The sequence below is a fragment of the Pavona decussata genome, unplaced genomic scaffold (genome assembly GCF_977016875.1).
Source record: "Pavona decussata unplaced genomic scaffold, jaPavDecu1.1 SCAFFOLD_111, whole genome shotgun sequence".
NCBI classification, from domain to species: Eukaryota; Metazoa; Cnidaria; class Anthozoa; order Scleractinia; family Agariciidae; genus Pavona; species Pavona decussata.
Window position 1 is genome coordinate 1 of NW_028145525.1, and position 17,541 is coordinate 17,541.

A 17,541-nucleotide genomic window follows, 5' to 3' on the forward strand; every position below is an offset into this window, starting at 1 on the left:
TCAAAGCTGTGAAAAGAATACAACTCGCTTCCGAAAACCTCGTTTTACTTCAGTTTGTATTGTTAACTGGCTTTCGCGAAAAAATCTAAGCTTCTTTAGTCAAAAAATTGGTTTTGTGTAAGACTTGCACATAGAATGCAACTCGTTCCTGAAAACGGCCTCTTACTTCAGTTTGTGTTAGAAACTGGCTTTTGCCCAATTTAATGCAATTTGTCCCAAAACATACGTTTTCTGTTAAATCAGCGCAAAAAATACAACTTGTTCGTGAAATTACGTTTTACCCTAGTTTGTATTGGAAACTAGCTTTTGCCAAAACTTAAAATTCTCTCGACAAAAAATGCGTTTGGCCAATATTAGTATAAAAATAACAACTCCCTCCCAAAACTGCGTTTTATTCAAGTTTGTGTTGGAAACTAACTTTTAGCAAACTTTAATCCTCTGCCAAAAAATGGGTTTTGCGACAAATCTGCGCAAAAAATGTGACTATTTCCCAAAAGCTATGTTTTAATCTACATGGCGCTGAAAACTAATTTTTTTTTCTAAAGTCTAAGCCTCTCTTGCAAAAAAATACAAAGCAAAACGCATTTTTTGGCAAGAGATTCTTAAAATTTGCCAAAAACCAGATTTTAACACAAACTAAGTTTTCGGAAGCGAGTCGTATTGTTTTCACAGCTTTGACGGAAAACGCATTTTTTAGCACAAGAAGCTTAATATTTGGCAAAAATTAGTTTTAAAAAAAAAAAAACGAGATGGAAACACAGTTTTCAGGAGCGTCTTGCATTCATTGCGCTAATATATAGCCAAACGCGTTTCTTGGCAAGAGACGCTTAAAATTTGGCACAAGCCAGTTTAAAACACAAACTGGAGTAAAAGCCAGTTTTTAGAAGCGAGTCGTAGTTTTTAAAGTAATATTGACGCAAAACGCATTTTTCGGCAAGAGAACGTTAAATTTTGTCAAAAACCATTGTTTCTAACAGAAACTGGAGTAAAACGTAGTTCTTAAGAGCAAGTGGCATTCTTTGTGCAAGTCTTAGGCAAAACCAATTTTTTGACAAACAGGCTTAAGTTTTTTGCAAAAGCCAGCTACAAACACAAACTGAAGTAAGACGTAGTTTTTGAAAGAGGGTTGTATTCTTTGCGCAGATTTGACGAAAAAAAATTTCTTTTGGCAAGAGAGATATAGAATTAAGCACAAATTAGTTTTCAACACAAACTGCATTAAAATATAGTTCTTAGGAAACAGTCAAATTGTTTGCGCAGATTTGACAAAAAAAGCCTTTTTTTATTGGCAAGAAACGCTAAAAATGGGGAAAAAGCAAGTTTTTAACACAAACTCGAATAAAACGCAGTTTTAAGGAGCGAATTGTATTTTTTGCACAAATATTGACGCAAAACGTATTTTTTGGCAAGACAACGTTTATTTTTGTTAAAAGCCAGTTTCCAACACAAACTAGCGTAAAACGTCATTTTATGAACGGATTGTATTTTTTGTGCTGAATTGACGAAAAATGCATTTTTTTTTTTTAAAGAAACGCATTGAGTTAGGTTTATAACACAAACTAGGGTAAAACGTGGCCTTCAAAAAGGTGTGGCATTTTTCGTGCGAGTCTTAGGCAAAACCAATTTTTTTAGAAAAAAACTTAGATTTTTGGAAAAGCTAGTTACTACCACAAACTAGAGTAAAACGCAGTTTACGAAAGCGAGTTCTATTCTTTGCGCACATTTGACGAAAAAAAACCATTTTTTTCGGCAAGAGAGGCAACAGTCAACTCTCTTGTAAGCGACCACACTTGGTGCACGAAAAAGTGGTCGCTTACGGGAGGTGGTCGCTTACGGGAAAGATCAACAAACTAATCCTAATACTGGATTGATTCATTCTTCTGATGAAACTTTGTATAACATCGTTCATGGTTCATTTTGGAACAAATCACTGAACCAATTCCCGTTTACCTACAGATCTTATTATACCCATCTTCCCTGTCTGTGAACTGTCGTTATCTGTCAGCAGTCCGGGGAAGCGTCATCAAAATTGAACTTTGTGACTTCTGAGTAATGATTTACAAGCGATCATACGTGATTATGTTGGGTGGTCGCTCACGAAAAACAGAAAACAAAAGAATATGTGTACTTTCTGGCCTAAAAAGTGGTCGCGGTCCCTTAAGAAATTTGATTGGTGGTCGCTTACGAGAGAGCTCTTAAAACAGTATTTAACTGAGAAAGAAAACGGTTGTTTACGAGGTGGTCGCTTACGGGAGGTGGTCGCTTACGAGAAGTTGTCGCTATGAGAGAGTTGACTGTATAACTTAGCAAAAATCACTTTTTCAAACAAACTGGATTAAAATGTAGTTTTTAGGAGCCAGTCGCGTTGTTTGCGCATATTTGACGGAAAAATCCTTTTTTCGGCAGGTAACGCTCAAATTTGGAGTACAGCCAGTTTATAACACAAACTGGGGTAAAACGCCATTTTCAGGAGCGAGTTGTATTTTTTGCACTGATATTGACGGAAAACGATATTTTTGGCAAGAGAAGCCTAATTTTTGGCAAAAGCCAATTTCCAACTTAAACTAGTGTAAAAGGTCATTGAATTGACGGAAATCGCATTTTTTGGTACGAAACGCTTGAAATTGGGCAAAAGCCAGTTTTCAACACAAACTGGAGTAAAACGCCGTTTTCAGGAGGAAGTTTCCTTTTTTTTTTGTGCAATTTTACCGCAAAAGCTATTTTTTGACCTAATCAGGCTTGGATTTTGACAAAAGACAGTTACCAACGCAAAGTGGAGTAAAACGTAGTTTTCGGAAGCGAGTTGTGTTCTCTTCGCAGATTTGACAAAAAACGCATTTTTTGGCACGACAGGCTTAAAAGCCAGTTTTTACCACAAACTGGCATAAAACGTAATTCTAAAAAGAGAAAGGCATTCTTTTCGCAGATTTGACGAAAAAACCAGTTTTTGGCAAAAACCAGTTTTTGACACAAACTGTCGTAAAACGTGGTTTTCAGAAGCGACTCGCATTCTTTGTGCAGGCTTGAAGCAAAACGCATTCTTAGGGTAGAGAGGCTTAGGATTTAGATAAACCCAGTTTTTAACTTCAACAGGAGTAAAACGCAGTTTTTAATTTAGCCGCATTCTTTGCGCAGGTTTGACGCAAAACCCATTTTTTGGAAAGAGAAGCTTAAAATTACTGAGTTAAAACGTAGTTTTAAAGAGCGAGTCTCGTTGTTTGCGCAGATCTCACGAAAGACGCATTTTTTTGTAAGAGACACCAAGAATTTGTCAAAAAATCAGTTTTCAACACAAACTGTCGTAAAACGTTGTTTTCAGAAGCGACTCGCATTCTTTGCGTAGGTTTGACGCAAAACTCATTCTTAGGCAAGAAAGACTAAAAAAAAAAAAATGACGTTTTACGCTAGTTTGTGTTGGAAACTGGCTTTTAACAAAAATAAACGTTGTCTTGCCAAAAAATACGTTTTGCATCAACACTAGTGCAAAAAATACAATTCGCTCCTTAAAACTGCGTTTTATTCCAGTTTGTGTTGGAAACTTGCTTTTTTCCAATTTTTAGCGTTTCTTGCCAAAAAAAAAGGCTTTTTTTGTCAAATCTGCGCAAACAATTTGACTGTTTCCTAAACACTATATTTTAATGCAGTTTGTGTTGAAAACTAATTTGTGCTTAATTCTATATCTCTCTTGCCAAAAAAAAATTTTTTTCGTCAAATCTCCGCAAAGAATACAACCCGCTTTCAACAACTGCGTCTTATTCCAGTTTGTGTTTGTAGCTGGCTTTTGCAAAAAACTTAAGCCTGTTTGTCAAAAAATTGGTTTTGCCTAAGACTTGCACAAAGAATGCCACTTGCTCTTAAAAACAACTCCAGTTTCTGTTAGACGCTTTTACTCCAGTTTGTGTTTTAAACTGGCTTGTGCCAAATTTTAAGCTTCTCTTGCCAAGAAACGCGTTTGGCTATATATTAGCGCAATGAATGCAAGACGCTCCTGAAAACTGTGTTTCAACCTAGTTTGTTTTGAAAACTAATTTTTGCCAAATATTAAGCTTCTTGTGCTAAAAAATGCGTTTTCCGTCAAAGCTGTGAAAAGAATACAACTCGCTTCCGAAAACTTCGTTTTACTTCAGTTTGTATTGGTAACTGGCTTTTGCGAAAAAATCTAAGCTTCTTTAGTCAAAAAATTGGTTTATTGCAACTCGTTCCTGAAAACGGCCTCTTACTTCAGTTTGTGTTAGAAACTGGCTTTTGCCCAATTTAATGCAATTCGTCCCAAAACATACGTTTTCTGTTAAATCAGCGCAAAAAATACAACTTGTTCGTGAAATTACGTTTTACGCTAGTTTGTATTAGAAACTGGCTTTTGCCAAAACTTAAAATTCTCTCGACAAAAAATGCGTTTGGCCAATATTAGTATAAAAATAACAACTCCCTACTTAAACTGCGTTTTATTCCAGTTTGTGTTGGAAACTAAGTTTTAGCAAACTTTAATCCTCTGACAAAAAATGGGTTTTGCGACAAATCTGCGCAAAAAATGTGACTAGCTCCTAAAAGCTATGTTTTAATCTACATGGCGCTGAAAACTAATTTTTTTTTCTAAAGTCTAAGCCTCTCTTGCAAAAAAATACAAAGCAAAACGCATTTTTTGGAAAGAGATCCTTAAAATTTGGCAAAAACCAGATTTTAACACAAACTAGATTAAAACGCTATTTATAGGAGTGAGTTGTATTTTTTGAACAGATTTGACGCTAAATTGATGTTTTGGAAAGATAGGATTAAAATGCGGCAAAAAAATCAGTTTTCAACAGAAACTGGATTAAAACGCAGTTTTTAGGAGCGTCTTGCATTCCTTGCACTAATTTATAGCCAAACGCGTTTCTTGTTAAAGCAAGCTTAAAATTTGGCAAAAGCCATTTCTTAACACAAACTGGAGTAAAACGCAGTTTTCCTGAGTGAGTTGTATATTTCGTGTCGATTTGACGCAAAACGCTTTTTTTTGGAAAGAGAACCTTATAATTGAGCAAAATTCTGTTGTAAAACGCATTTAAGAGCGAGTCATATTCTTTGACTAAGGTCGACGCATAACGCATTTTTTGGCAACAGAAATTAAAATTTGCCAACAGTTGGTTTTTAACACAAAATGGGAAAAAAACGCAGTTTTCGGGGGGAAGATGTAGTTTTTGCGCAGATTTGACGCAAAAACCAATTTTTTGGCAAGAGGCATAAAAATTGGCAAAAGCCAGGTTTGAACACAATCTTCATTAAAACGCATTTTAATGACCGATATGTATTTTCTGCACTGATTTGATGCAACGAGCGATGTATTTTTTGCACTGATTTGATGCAAAACTCATTTTTTGCAAGAAAACCTTTAAATCTGGCAAAAGCAGTTTCTAAAACAAACTAGAGTCAAACAGAGATTTAGGAGCTAGTTGTATTGTTTGAGCAGATTTGAGGTAAAACGCATTTTTAAGTTTTGCAAAACTCTTTTTCCAACACAAATTGGAATAAAACGCAGTTTTTAGTAACAAGTTGTATTTTTTGCTGAGATTTGACTCAAAACGCATTTTCTGGCAAAAGAGGCTTAAAATTTGGCAAAACCCAGTTTCTAACAGAAACTAAAGAAAAAACAATTTAAAGGAGCCAGTTGTATTCCTTGCGCAAGTTTAAAGCAAAACGAATTTTTTTGCAAGAGAGCCTTAAAATTTAACAAAAGCCACTTTCTAACACAAACTGGCGTAAAGAGCAATTTCCACGAGCAAGTTGTATTTTTGCGCTGATTTGACGTAAGACGCATTTTTTGGCTAAAGAGGTTTACAGTTTGGCAAAAGCCAGTTTTAAACCCAGCTGCAGTTAAATGCGCAGTTTCCAAGAGCAGTTGTATTCTTTGCGCAGATTCAACCCAAAACGCCTCTGTTGGGAAAAGAGGATAAAAATTTATAAAAAAAAAAACAGTTTGCAACACAAACTTGATTAAAACGCAGTTTTTAGGAGCGTCTTGTATTCCTTGCGTTTATTTATAGACAAACGCGTTTTTTTGCAAGACAGGCTTATAATTTGGCAAAAGCCAGTTTTTAATACAAACTGGAGTTACACCCAGTTTTCAGTAGCGAGATGTATTTTTTGCGCAGACTTGACACAAAACGCATTTTTTGGCAACAAAGCCTTAAAATTTGCCAAAAACAAAAGGCTTTTTACGTCAAATCTGCGTAAACAACTTGACTGTTTCCTAAAAACTATATTTTTATCAAGTTTGTGTTGAAAACTAATTTGTGCTTAATTCTATACCTCTCTTGCCAAAAATAAATTTTTTTCGTCAAATCTGCGCAAAGAATACAACCCGCTTTCAAGAACTGCGTCTTACGCCAGTTTTTGTTTCTAGCTGGCTTTTGCACTTAAGCCTGTTTGTCAAAAAATTGGTTTTGCCTAAGACTTGCACAAAGAATGCCACTTGCTCTTAAAAACAACGCTTTACTCCAGTTTTCTACAGATTGCCTTCATTGCAGATTTTTGCCAATTCGTTCCTCCCTACGTCTGAACCCTCGATGCTTTCTGTAAGCTTGCAAAGTTTTACAGATTGCTCTCGGGGAAGCTCAACCTCTGTACGTTTGTAGAGTTTCTTGACGTGTTTTTCCAAGTGGTGTCACTGCAGTCTGGAATTGGCATAGCGAGCAGTTTTACTCTTGTGTGATAGGTACTTCACTGGATAATTGCTTGAAGGCTGCTGCCGTTCATGCCTTTTGGACGAATCCATTTCGCGTTTCCTTTTGGATTGCCTTATTCACATATCCACAGGAAATCAAACATTCACCACACATTCTCTGATGTCTGGAGTCCGACTCATCGTCTTTAGACTTTACATTTCTTGCAGGAATGTGCCAAATCTTGCATGTTTTTGAATGAACCGTAATAATTGGCCCATTGATTAACCTTACAGTTTTGAGAATATAACCCAATGCGCTGTGTAGATCTACTACTCCTACCAAACCAGGGCAAAGTACATGTTACCAGCTAGAAACTTCTTTGCTAGCTCCATTACATCTTTTGGAACGGCGCCATTTGATTCTGGCAAACTGAATGTTCCGCTTGTGATAACACGGTGCCCGTAAATCAGGCTATCGAGATGCCACTCACCGTCCGGAAAAATTATGAGACGAACAGCCTGAAAAGTACCAATGCTGGAATTGAACATAAGGTGCCTCGAGTGGTAAATAAAAAGAGCAACGCTTCGTTCATCTGTCGCGAGTTCTTGTTCCACAAGAGATTCAGGAAAGGGCGACAAATCTAATACGAGAGATCGCACCTCGCAAAAATAACCCGCACTGTTTACAACGTAACTCCATTCCCGCAGCTGCTCATCCCTGTCAATCGCTTAGTTCAATGAGGATTCCTCCGATGCTGGATGCAGTAATTTTCGTTCTTGTTTGAGTTCTAGGCTTCGTCTCAAGGCCTTCTTTACAGAGGTGCTGTCATCGACACGAGAGGAATTGTTATGACCTTCAAGACCTTTCTCGACTTCTAATTGGGTTCCTTAGTCTTTATAGCAGCCCCTATTGCATGATCCGACCTCTTCATAGCTTTAAGATCCTGTTTAAGGTCTATTTGATCATTGCTAAGACAATCAAGAAAATGGTCGAACTTGGAAAGAACACGCACACAGAAGGATATATGCAAAGTGTATGCCACATTTTCACGTGTGGAAAGTGACAAAAAACCCCGCAAGGTATAGTGGGAACACTGCTTTAGGTAATAGCGGGATCGGAAAAAATGAAAAAACAAGATGGAGAACGGACTAACTTTTTTCCGTCTTGCCACAACAGCAATCCACATTGCTACCGATCTTGTTTGATGTGGACTTCATCGGAAACATAAATTTTTTTGCGGGAAAGGCGTATCTAAAAAAAATCCGCCTTGTGAAAACGCCGTTGCACGAATTAATAGCAGTTGGACGCTCCAAGTCATGGGCTCCTTTCTTTACTCCAGTTTATGTTGGAAAGTGGCCTTTGCCAAATTTTAAGCCTCTCTTGCCAAAAAATACGTTTTGCGTGAACTTTGTGCAAAGAATACAACTCGCTCCTAAAAACTACGTTATACACCAGTTGCTGTTGCAAACTGGCTTTTGCCAAATTATTTTTTGCCAAATTATTTTTTAAGGCTCTATAGCAAAAAATGCTTTTTGTGTCAAATCTGCGCTAAGAATACAACTCGCTCCTGAAAACTACGTTTTGCTCTCAAGTTTGTATTGGAAACTGGCTTTTGCCAAATTTTAAACCTCTCTTGCCAAAAAATGCATTCTGCGTCAAATCTGCAAAAAAAACAAACCTCGCTCCTTAAAACTGCATTTTACTCCAGTTTGTGTTCCAAACCGGTCAGTATAAAATGCAGATTGCAGACTGGGTATAAAATGCAGACAAGGTAAAAAATGCAGACTGCAGACTAGGTATAAAATGCAGACTGATATGAAAACCGTCTCTTCGTCAATTTTTAACCTACCCTAGCGTCAGGCAATCACATTTCCGAGATCATCTCCCACGAAATTGACGTTTATTCTTTTCGAAAAGCGTCAACCTTGAAATAAACAACCCCAAATCATGACGTAAGTAATAACGCAACACATGAACTTTACTTCGCACGTGGTCGACTTCTTCGCCGCTTGGCGTCATAGCATCGGCGACATCGGTAAGTGGCAGTAAAATAACGTTGTTTTTTAATAAAATATGTCTTCATGTTAAAGAATTCTTACATGTTGGAGTAATACCTTTTATGGTCTTTTACTTTAGATAAAGCCGTTGAATAGAGCTTACGTCTTGACGGTGGTGATTTTCTTTGGCGGCAAGCGACGAAGTGTTTGCCACAACGGGCTTTTGCTTAGACTTTCGAACGTTGCCGAAAATGTCTTAAGATATTCCGAACACTTACGATTCGAACCGATGGAAGACATTTGAAAGCTTTTGCAATTATTATTAAGAGCAAAGGAATAATACATAACAAATCTGAAATGAAATGAAGGTTTTTTTAGAACAACTCCTCCGGATTTGTGAGTCAGGTGTGATAAGTTGTACTTAATGCGTGAGACTCGTGCATAATGCGTGAGATTTGGCAGGTATATATTAATGCTGACACTATCAAACCCTTACTTCTTCTCAGTCTCCACTCGGCTGTATTAGGGTGGCATTTGATTTATCTAAAGGACTGTGTAAAATTGGTGCTTATTTTCTTATTGGGGTCCAAATTGACCCCAGCGAAGCAAGAGGAAAGTTCAAGGGTACTAAGTGAAGTACTGGACAATTCAATGTAACATACATAAGGTGCTAACAAGGAAGAAGTCTATTCCATGTAGGATTGCTTTGTTCACAGCCAAAAGTGGAGTAGATAATCTGGATCACCTGGCAACGATGTACACAAGTAGAAGGAAAGTCAACCGTTGGCCTGTAGCACTATTCGGAAATGTCGTTGACGTTGGGGCTGTAGCAGTGGAATGGAAAATTTCCGAAGGTAAACGCAGGAGACGCCTCTTCCTTTCAGAGCAAGCAAATCAGCTTGTCATGCCACATATGAGACGCAGAGCACTTACACCCACATTGCAGGCACCGATCAGGAATGCCATGAAAATGGTTGGAGTTGATCTTCCCCTACCTGTCCAGCAAGCTCAAGGTCACACGAGTGCGGCAAAGAGAAAGAGATGTCACCTCTGCCCTCGTGGATTCGATAAGAAGGTTCGGTTGACATGCGATAGGTGCAAGCACCCAGTATGTTCAGCTCACAGTGTTCAACAAGTGCTTTGTGATGAATCCTTCTAGATCCAAGACGTCCCATGATGTTACAGGTACTGTTTGGTTACATCCCATAAGAATGAAAACGGAATATCCATTCAGAATATTAAACAATTTTAATTCTTTTATATTTCTTCCAACAGGAATTCGCTGTTTCTGCTGTAAAAGTTTATGATGTTGTTGTTAGAACTTCTATGCAGCCCTCTGATATGCATTGTATACTACTACAGTTGGTTTTTAAATAGTCAATAACCGTAATAAAGGATGTGGTCTGACTAGACCCCAGCTGGTACGATTTGCATAAATCTGTTAAGTTTTCCAAGCATGTTTTGCCTAATTGGCATGTAAAACGCTCCCTTTAATTTCAAGGAACAATTTTAACGTTTGCATTCGTAAATGGAAGTATAATTAACATTAGTTTTCTAAAAACCATTGAATATCGTAACTGAGCATGATTGAAAGAAAAAAAAAGGACTGTATGTTGTGTGAAGAAAAGGAAAAAAGATGGGTTATTAGTACGTCAATGTGCCAGGTTGTTTGTTAACTGAATAATAAAACATGTTTGAGCAAAGATAAATGCCATAACAACGATATTAAGTTTGTATTCTGGCATATTTTGTAATGGGGTCAAACTGGACCCCAGTTGGTATGATTCATATGTAAAATATGTTGGCAGTATGAGGGTTAAAAAATATTTTTTTTTATGAAAGAATCAATTTTCCGGGAAAATACCACTAAAATGCTCAAATAATGCTCAATGCTTTTGCCTCACTAAAATGCGTGAAGAAAAGCTAGCATAATGTACGAAAGCCTAGGCTGCATTCTATAGTAAGCCATGACTCTTCTCATATATAATTATATGTTATGAAATACACTAATGTGAAGCTTTAAAATGGTATATCATACATGGACATTGAGTTTGTAGTCTTGGATCTGTTGAAAATGTTGTTTTGCCTTGGGGGTTAAAGGGATATTTTAACCAAATGCCCAACTGTTTTGAGGTCAGCTCCCCCACTGGGGTAAGCACTTACAAGTGAAAGGGGGCTGTAGCACCGTTCAGTTTGAATAATTTAAATAATAACCTCCATTAGACCCCAAAAAGGTACCAATATAATGCATAAAGACAAGGCTGTTACATACTTTAATTAGTGACTCTAATGACAATGAAGGCATTTCCGTCAAGTGCTTTCATCTGTCAATTTAAATCTTCAGTCGTCTTCAGTATATGTAAACAATGCAAAATGCTTAATGTAATAAATAAAAAACCCAAAAATTACTGGCATTCGATCTTGAACAGTATAAGTGATACCAAAATCTGTTAATATTTACATCACTAAAAGAGATCATGAACTTCTCTGGTACATCCGTCCACCCCCTCCAAACAAGTCGGTGCTGAAACAGTGGAGAGTATGTGACATTGTGTGACTTCCAGTCTTTGTTGAATTATGTGCCATTTCACTAGCAAACTTTGGTTCCTTTTAGTTTAATGTTTTTGAAGGCTATTAATAGGAATTGGGAAATGTGCTTATTTGTGTCACTGATTACTCCTTAAGAGGATACTTAAAGCTCAACTTTCCCATTCAGTATTTTTTAATAATATACATGTATCATTCTGTATTTTGTTATTACCACTCAGAATATAGCTGATGTTACTGCATCATTTGAAAGGCTTTCTCGCCCAAAGAAGAAAAGGCCTAAATCTGAGACGGTGAGTTTGCATCTTTTACTGTAGACTGATTGAGAAAGGAATAAATATTTTTGAGTGGCACTCAGCAAAAGCTATCCCTCAGCATCAATACTTAGATCCATATATGACATTAAAGGACCACTACTGAATATAAAGTGTTGTACCACTAACAGCAGGTTTATGCTTCCTACTTTGTAGGGTTTCCTTAACTGCTCACTACTACCCACTCATACACCTGGCACTTCTTAGTTAACTAAACTTTTGTTACATGTGGACATCAAAACTCTTTTTTGACTAGTGTCTAATAATCTCTTTCTTCCCAATTAACAAAGTAAAGGGAATACTTAATATGACAATATGCACATTGGTCATCAGTAGGCTAGCTCCTGATTAAGAAAAAAAATGTGTTGTTAATCCATATTCTTTATTTGCAGTTACCTTCAGAAGACAGTAGTTGTGAAAAACCCCCTTTTGAGAAAGACAGGTTAGACATCCAAGACGTCTTTCATACTTTGTTTTTCACTGTTGCCAGGCAACACTGCGGACGTCTTCAACGAAATATATATACATATATATATAATATAATAAAATAATGAATTGAAGACTTCATCAGCTATTAAAGTGCTCAATAGATAAACTAGAGCAATATGTAGATTCTCAGAGTTGAGAAACTCTGAGTAGCAATAAATGTCTTCAACCAAATAATCCAACTCTGAGAATCCACATATATATTTTTTGCTCGAATGCACGCGGCTTAGATTCGCTTGGCCCGACAAATTTATTAACCTCGCTATGCTCGGGCCTGAATAATTGATGCAACTTAATTAAATAAAAATTATTGACAAGAATGTGTTTGTATTTTCATTTGAGTGAATTATAATGCTGTTACTGAAAAAATCACATGAACTAAATTTCGATTTATAGAGCAAAAGATGTGACTTGATGTAACGTCAAATTCTCTTTTTGTTTCACAAGCGAATACAAGACAATTTGGACAGAGAATCTAGCAATTTATTACAAGTAATTTAAGGGTTGTTTTGCAGGTACCCTTGGATTTCTTTTGTTTTTGTCCAGCTCTTGCAAAGAAAATAATAGAATGAGTGTACCCCAACTGAGGAAAAAGGTTTGTGTTCAGTCCCATGATCAGCTGCAACCGAGTCCATTGTTGAAAGAGGAAGAGAGACAACCCTGGGAAAGAGGTTGTCATTTCAAACCACACTGACTAACACCTTTCATGATAATAATTGTGTCATAATGTAGCATGTATATTTCATGGCCTTAGCTCCCACAAGTCTCCTGTAACTTAGTGGTAGAGCATCTGAACTAGTAATCAGGTCTTAGGTTCGACTCCAAATAGGACTAAGGAGTACTCAGATTTTTCCTGACTATGCCTGTGTTAATTACTGAATAATTCATCGTTCTCATTTATTCACCAGGCTTTAAACATTCCATCACCATCATTCCACTAGGCATATGCCACACACGACATTCCAATACTAGCAGTATGCAAGGTGTTTGTCCCATGAATTTGAACTTAGTGCTAGAACTTCCGAACTAGTAGGTGGAAGGTCTTAGGTTCAAGTCCTGATAGGAGCACTCAGATTTATTCCGAGTATGCCTGTGTCATTACTGAATAATACATCATTCACATTATTAATTCATCAGGCTTAAAATATTCCATCAAATTTATTTCAAGAGTATGCAGTATAATTCGAAAGTATGCAGAGTGTTTTGATTGATGATGATGAATATTAAAGACTTTGTCTTTCCTCCATAATGTACATACAGACGTCAGAATGTATATCCAGTCCCATTTGACTGGGAGATACAAGTTACAATCTTTTTGTATTTGATTTGCATTTGATGACCTGTTAAATTTTCTTTGAAATCTTTATCTCATTAGCTTGATTAATAATATTATTTATTTTCATAGATATTATCATTTGTCAGTAACTTTTAATCTTCTTATCACCGTTATCATTTTTAACTTGTAGTTAAAGTTGTAAGAGTTCTTGCATGATATAAATTCACTCAAACAGTAACAATTTAATTTGTAAAAGTTTTTTAATCAATTAAAGTCTGCTATCTTTTGTAGTAATTGTCTTAAATTGCTCAAAAACCTTTCATTTAATGTGGCAATTGTCTTAAATTGCTCAAAACCCTTTCATTTAAATTAAGGGTACATAAAAAAAACATGCAGTGTTGAAAACTGCCAACCATATTAAATTTTTAAACATATGTTGCTAGTGACTACAAAGGCAGTCTAGTAGTTCGCTTTGGTTTTTCAGTTTGGTTGAGTAGTTGACTAACATCAAATAGTGTTGGTCAGCTGGTCAGCGGTTACCCGCAATCTTGCTTGTAGGAAGCACATTCTTGTAGTCCACCATGTTGAATGTTCAAGTTGCAAATAAAAGGAAGTTTAGCTATATGTATTGGCTGTAGTAAACCTTGATAAGCTCTTTTTTAACTTGGCTTTAAATAGATTAAAGACTATCCAATACAGTAAATGATTTATAACAGATTAGTGCAAAGTATGAAAATTTGATCTACGCTGTATTTGTCTTTGGTTCATTTTTTTACTTTCACAATTAGATTAGAAGTTAAGTGGTGTATTCCTTGCAAATTTGTCCATTACAGGCATGCAGCCAGAAGCAGTTAAGCATGCCATGTGCCCTGAGACCCAAAGCTGATGTCGCGATGTGCCAACACATACTGTTCAAGAAGGAGACCAGCTAACCTCAGCCTGTTATGGCTGGTACAGAGCTTAAAGTTTTTTAATAGAATTAAAGCAGGCTGCGTATTCATCTTAAGTATCATTGTTCACAAATACCAATGGACTGAAGGAAGCTGCATGTAATCTAGCAGTATGCAGAATGTTTTTCCCATGAACTTATTTTAACAGCCTTTGTTCCCACACGTCTCCTGTAGCTCAGTCACAGGTACAGCATCCAAACTAGTAACCGGAAGGTCTGAGGTTCTTCTCCTGATAAGTGCACTCAAAATTTTTCAAGTATGCCTGTGTCACTTACTGAATAATACATCATTCTCATTTATTCGCGTTTAAAATATTACATCACATTTATTCCATTTGCGCATATATAATGCCACACATGACATTCCAATCCTAGCAGTATGAAGGATGTTCATTCCACAGACCTAGTTTGATGGCCTTAGCTCCAACAAGTCTCCAGTTGCTCAGTGGTAGAGCATTCGAACTAGCAATGGCAAGGTCTTAGGTTCGACTTCTGATAGGAGCACTCAGATTTTTTCCAATATGCCTATGTCACTTACTGAATAATAAATCATGGAACACCAAGAATTTTTGGCAATAGAATTTAACCAGCTGGTGTATTCATCTTAAGTGCCATTGTTCAGAAATACCAGTGGACTGAAGGAAGCTGCATGTGAATATAATTCCAAGGTACTTTTGATTTTAAGTTATTCCCCGTGCGTGAAACACTGAGTGAGCTCAGAGCATTGATTCACGGTGATCCAAATTTTTTCTTTTTTTTATAGGAAATCAGTAACCAAATAAATATTCATTACTATGCCAAATGCAAATAAATCGACAAATTAAGTTAATTAAATAAAAAGCTAATTAAATAAATAAATCTTATTGACAAGAATGTATTTGTATTTTCATTTTAGTGAATTATAATGCTGTTACTGAAAGAATCGCATAAACTAAATTTCAAGTTATAAAGCAAAGGATGTGACTTTTGATGTAATGTCAAATTCTCCTTTTGTTTCACGAGCAGATGCAAGACAATTTGGAAGGAGAATCTAGCAATTTATCACAAGTAATTCATGGTACCCTTGCATTTCTTTTGTTTACGTATCTACTAAAAAATCTCTGTCCAGCTCTTACAAAGAAAACAATAGAACGAGTGTACCCCAACCGGGGAAAAAGTTTTGTGTTCAGTCCCATGATCAGCTGCAACCAGAGTCTTTTGTAGAGGAAGAGAGAGGACCCTGGGAAGGAGGTTGTCATTTCAACCCACACTGACAAATACCTTTCATGGTAATAATAATTGTACCATAAAAGATGCTAAATGTAAATGACATGAACATATCAGGCAACACTATTTGGGGCCTCCAGGTTGTCAATAATGTACAGGTGATATAGGGTGAATGGGTGTTTAAAGCTGTACAGGTTAATACATGGTGTACAGGAGTTTGAAATATGCAGTATATTTAATTTAATGACCTTAGCTGCCACAAGTCTCCTGCAGCTCAGTGGTAGAGCATTTGAACTAGTAATCAGAAGGTCTTAGGTTTGACTCCTGATAGGAACACTAGGATTTTTTCTGAGTATGTCTCTTTCACTTACTGAATAATACATCATTCTCATTTATTTACAAAGATTAAAATATTCCATCACATTATTTTATTCCATTACACATATCCACACATGGCATCTTAATCCTAGCAGTATGCAGGATGTTTGCCCCATGAACCTTGTTTAATGGCCTTAGCTCCCAGGAGTCTACTGTAGCTCAGTGGTGGAGCATCTGAACTAGTAATCAGAAGGTCCTAGGTTCGAATCCTGATAAGAGCACTCGGATGTTTTCTGAGTATGCCTGTATCACTTACTGAATAATATATCATTCTCATTCATTCATATTCTATCACATTTATTCCATTGTTCATATGCCACTCATGACATTCTAATCCTTGCAGTATGCATGTCTTTCCCATGAACCTAGTTTAATGGCTTAGCTCCACCGAGTCTCCTTGAGCTCAGTGGTAGTGCACATTCATTACTATGCTTTATGCAAATTAATTGACAAATTAATTAATTTAACTAGAAATACGTGACTCGCAAAACCTCGCGAAGCTAGGGCTAGGTGGAAAGCCCTCTTAACTTGTATTGTAGCATCAAATAAGGAGATTAAAAGGTTTCTGAACATGCAGGCAACTATTTTGATGAGCATGGTGTTTTCGTAGTTTCACAGGTTAGTTTGCGGTTGAAATCCATTCCTGACACAAGGAAATGTACAACAGGCGTGCAGCGCTGTCGTGTTCAAAGAATTTATTTCCCACGGAAATTATTTTACTGCGGCCACAAAACGTGTAATTTCTTCAATGCAATCTTTCAAAAAAAAGATTTTATGGAAGAAAGGGAAAAGATTCTGAAGAGATATTTCCATCCAGTGAATATTGATGAACATTGCAGTTGAAATTTGATCGGGCAATGAAAGCAAAACTCTCCCGATGTATGCAAATTTTGCTCAAACAAAGTGCGCCTGGTGCTAGTCTGTCTCTCACCCTGTTGCTGCCTAGCAACCTTTTCTTTGTCTGACGTCTTTCAAACTTTGTTTTTCACTGTTGCCAGGCAACACTGCGGACATCTTCAACGAAATATATATACATATATATATCAATATATTTTTTGCTCGAATGCACGCGGCTTAGCTTGGCTTGGCCCGACAAATTTATTAACCTCGCTACGCTCGGGCCTGAATAATTGATGCAACTTAATTAAATAAAAATTATTGACAAGAATGTGTTTGTATTTTCATTTGAGTGAATTATAATGCTGTTACTGAAAAAATCACATGAACTAAATTTCGATTTATAGAGCAAAAGATGTGACTTGATGTAACGTCAAATTCTCCTTTTGTTTCACAAGCGAATACAAGACAATTTGGACAGAGAATCTAGCAATTTATTACAAGTAATTTAAGGGTTGTTTTGCAGGTACCCTTGGATTTCTTTTGTTTTTGTCCAGCTCTTGCAAAGAAAATAATAGAATGAGTGTACCCCAACTGAGGAAAAAGGTTTGTGTTCAGTCCCATGATCAGCTGCAACCAGAGTCCATTGTTGAAGGAGGAAGAGAGACGACCCTGGGAAAGAGGTTGTCATTTCAAACCACACTGACTAACACCTTTCATGATAATAATTGTGTCATAATGTAGCATGTATATTTCATGGCCTTAGCTCCCACAAGTCTCCTGTAACTTAGTGGTAGAGCATCTGAACTAGTAATCAGGTCTTAGGTTCGACTCCAAATAGGACTAAGGAGTACTCAGATTTTTCCTGACTATGCCTGTGTTAATTACTGAATAATTCATCATTCTCATT

The 17,541-nt window shown here is 36.7% G+C and overlaps 1 protein-coding gene across 8 annotated transcripts in view; it reads left to right on the top strand.

The window, feature by feature from the left end:
* Positions 1-8,791: 8,791 nt before the first annotated feature.
* Positions 8,792-17,541, top strand: part of LOC146470739 (uncharacterized) — a 35,209-nt gene continuing 26,459 nt past the window's right edge. For 3 of the 8 annotated variants that reach the window (XR_014866962.1, XM_085121601.1, XM_085121610.1), the window contains exons 1-2: positions 12,680-14,212; positions 14,820-14,878. Coding sequence is in view for 3 of the 8 variants with exons in the window: in XM_085121608.1 (XP_084977734.1) it covers positions 11,417-11,478; positions 11,892-11,941; positions 12,501-12,679 (291 nt within the window). In the remaining 5 variants the exon portion in view is untranslated. The other 5 variants (XM_085121609.1, XM_085121611.1, XM_085121608.1 and 2 more) reach the window with 5 other exon arrangements.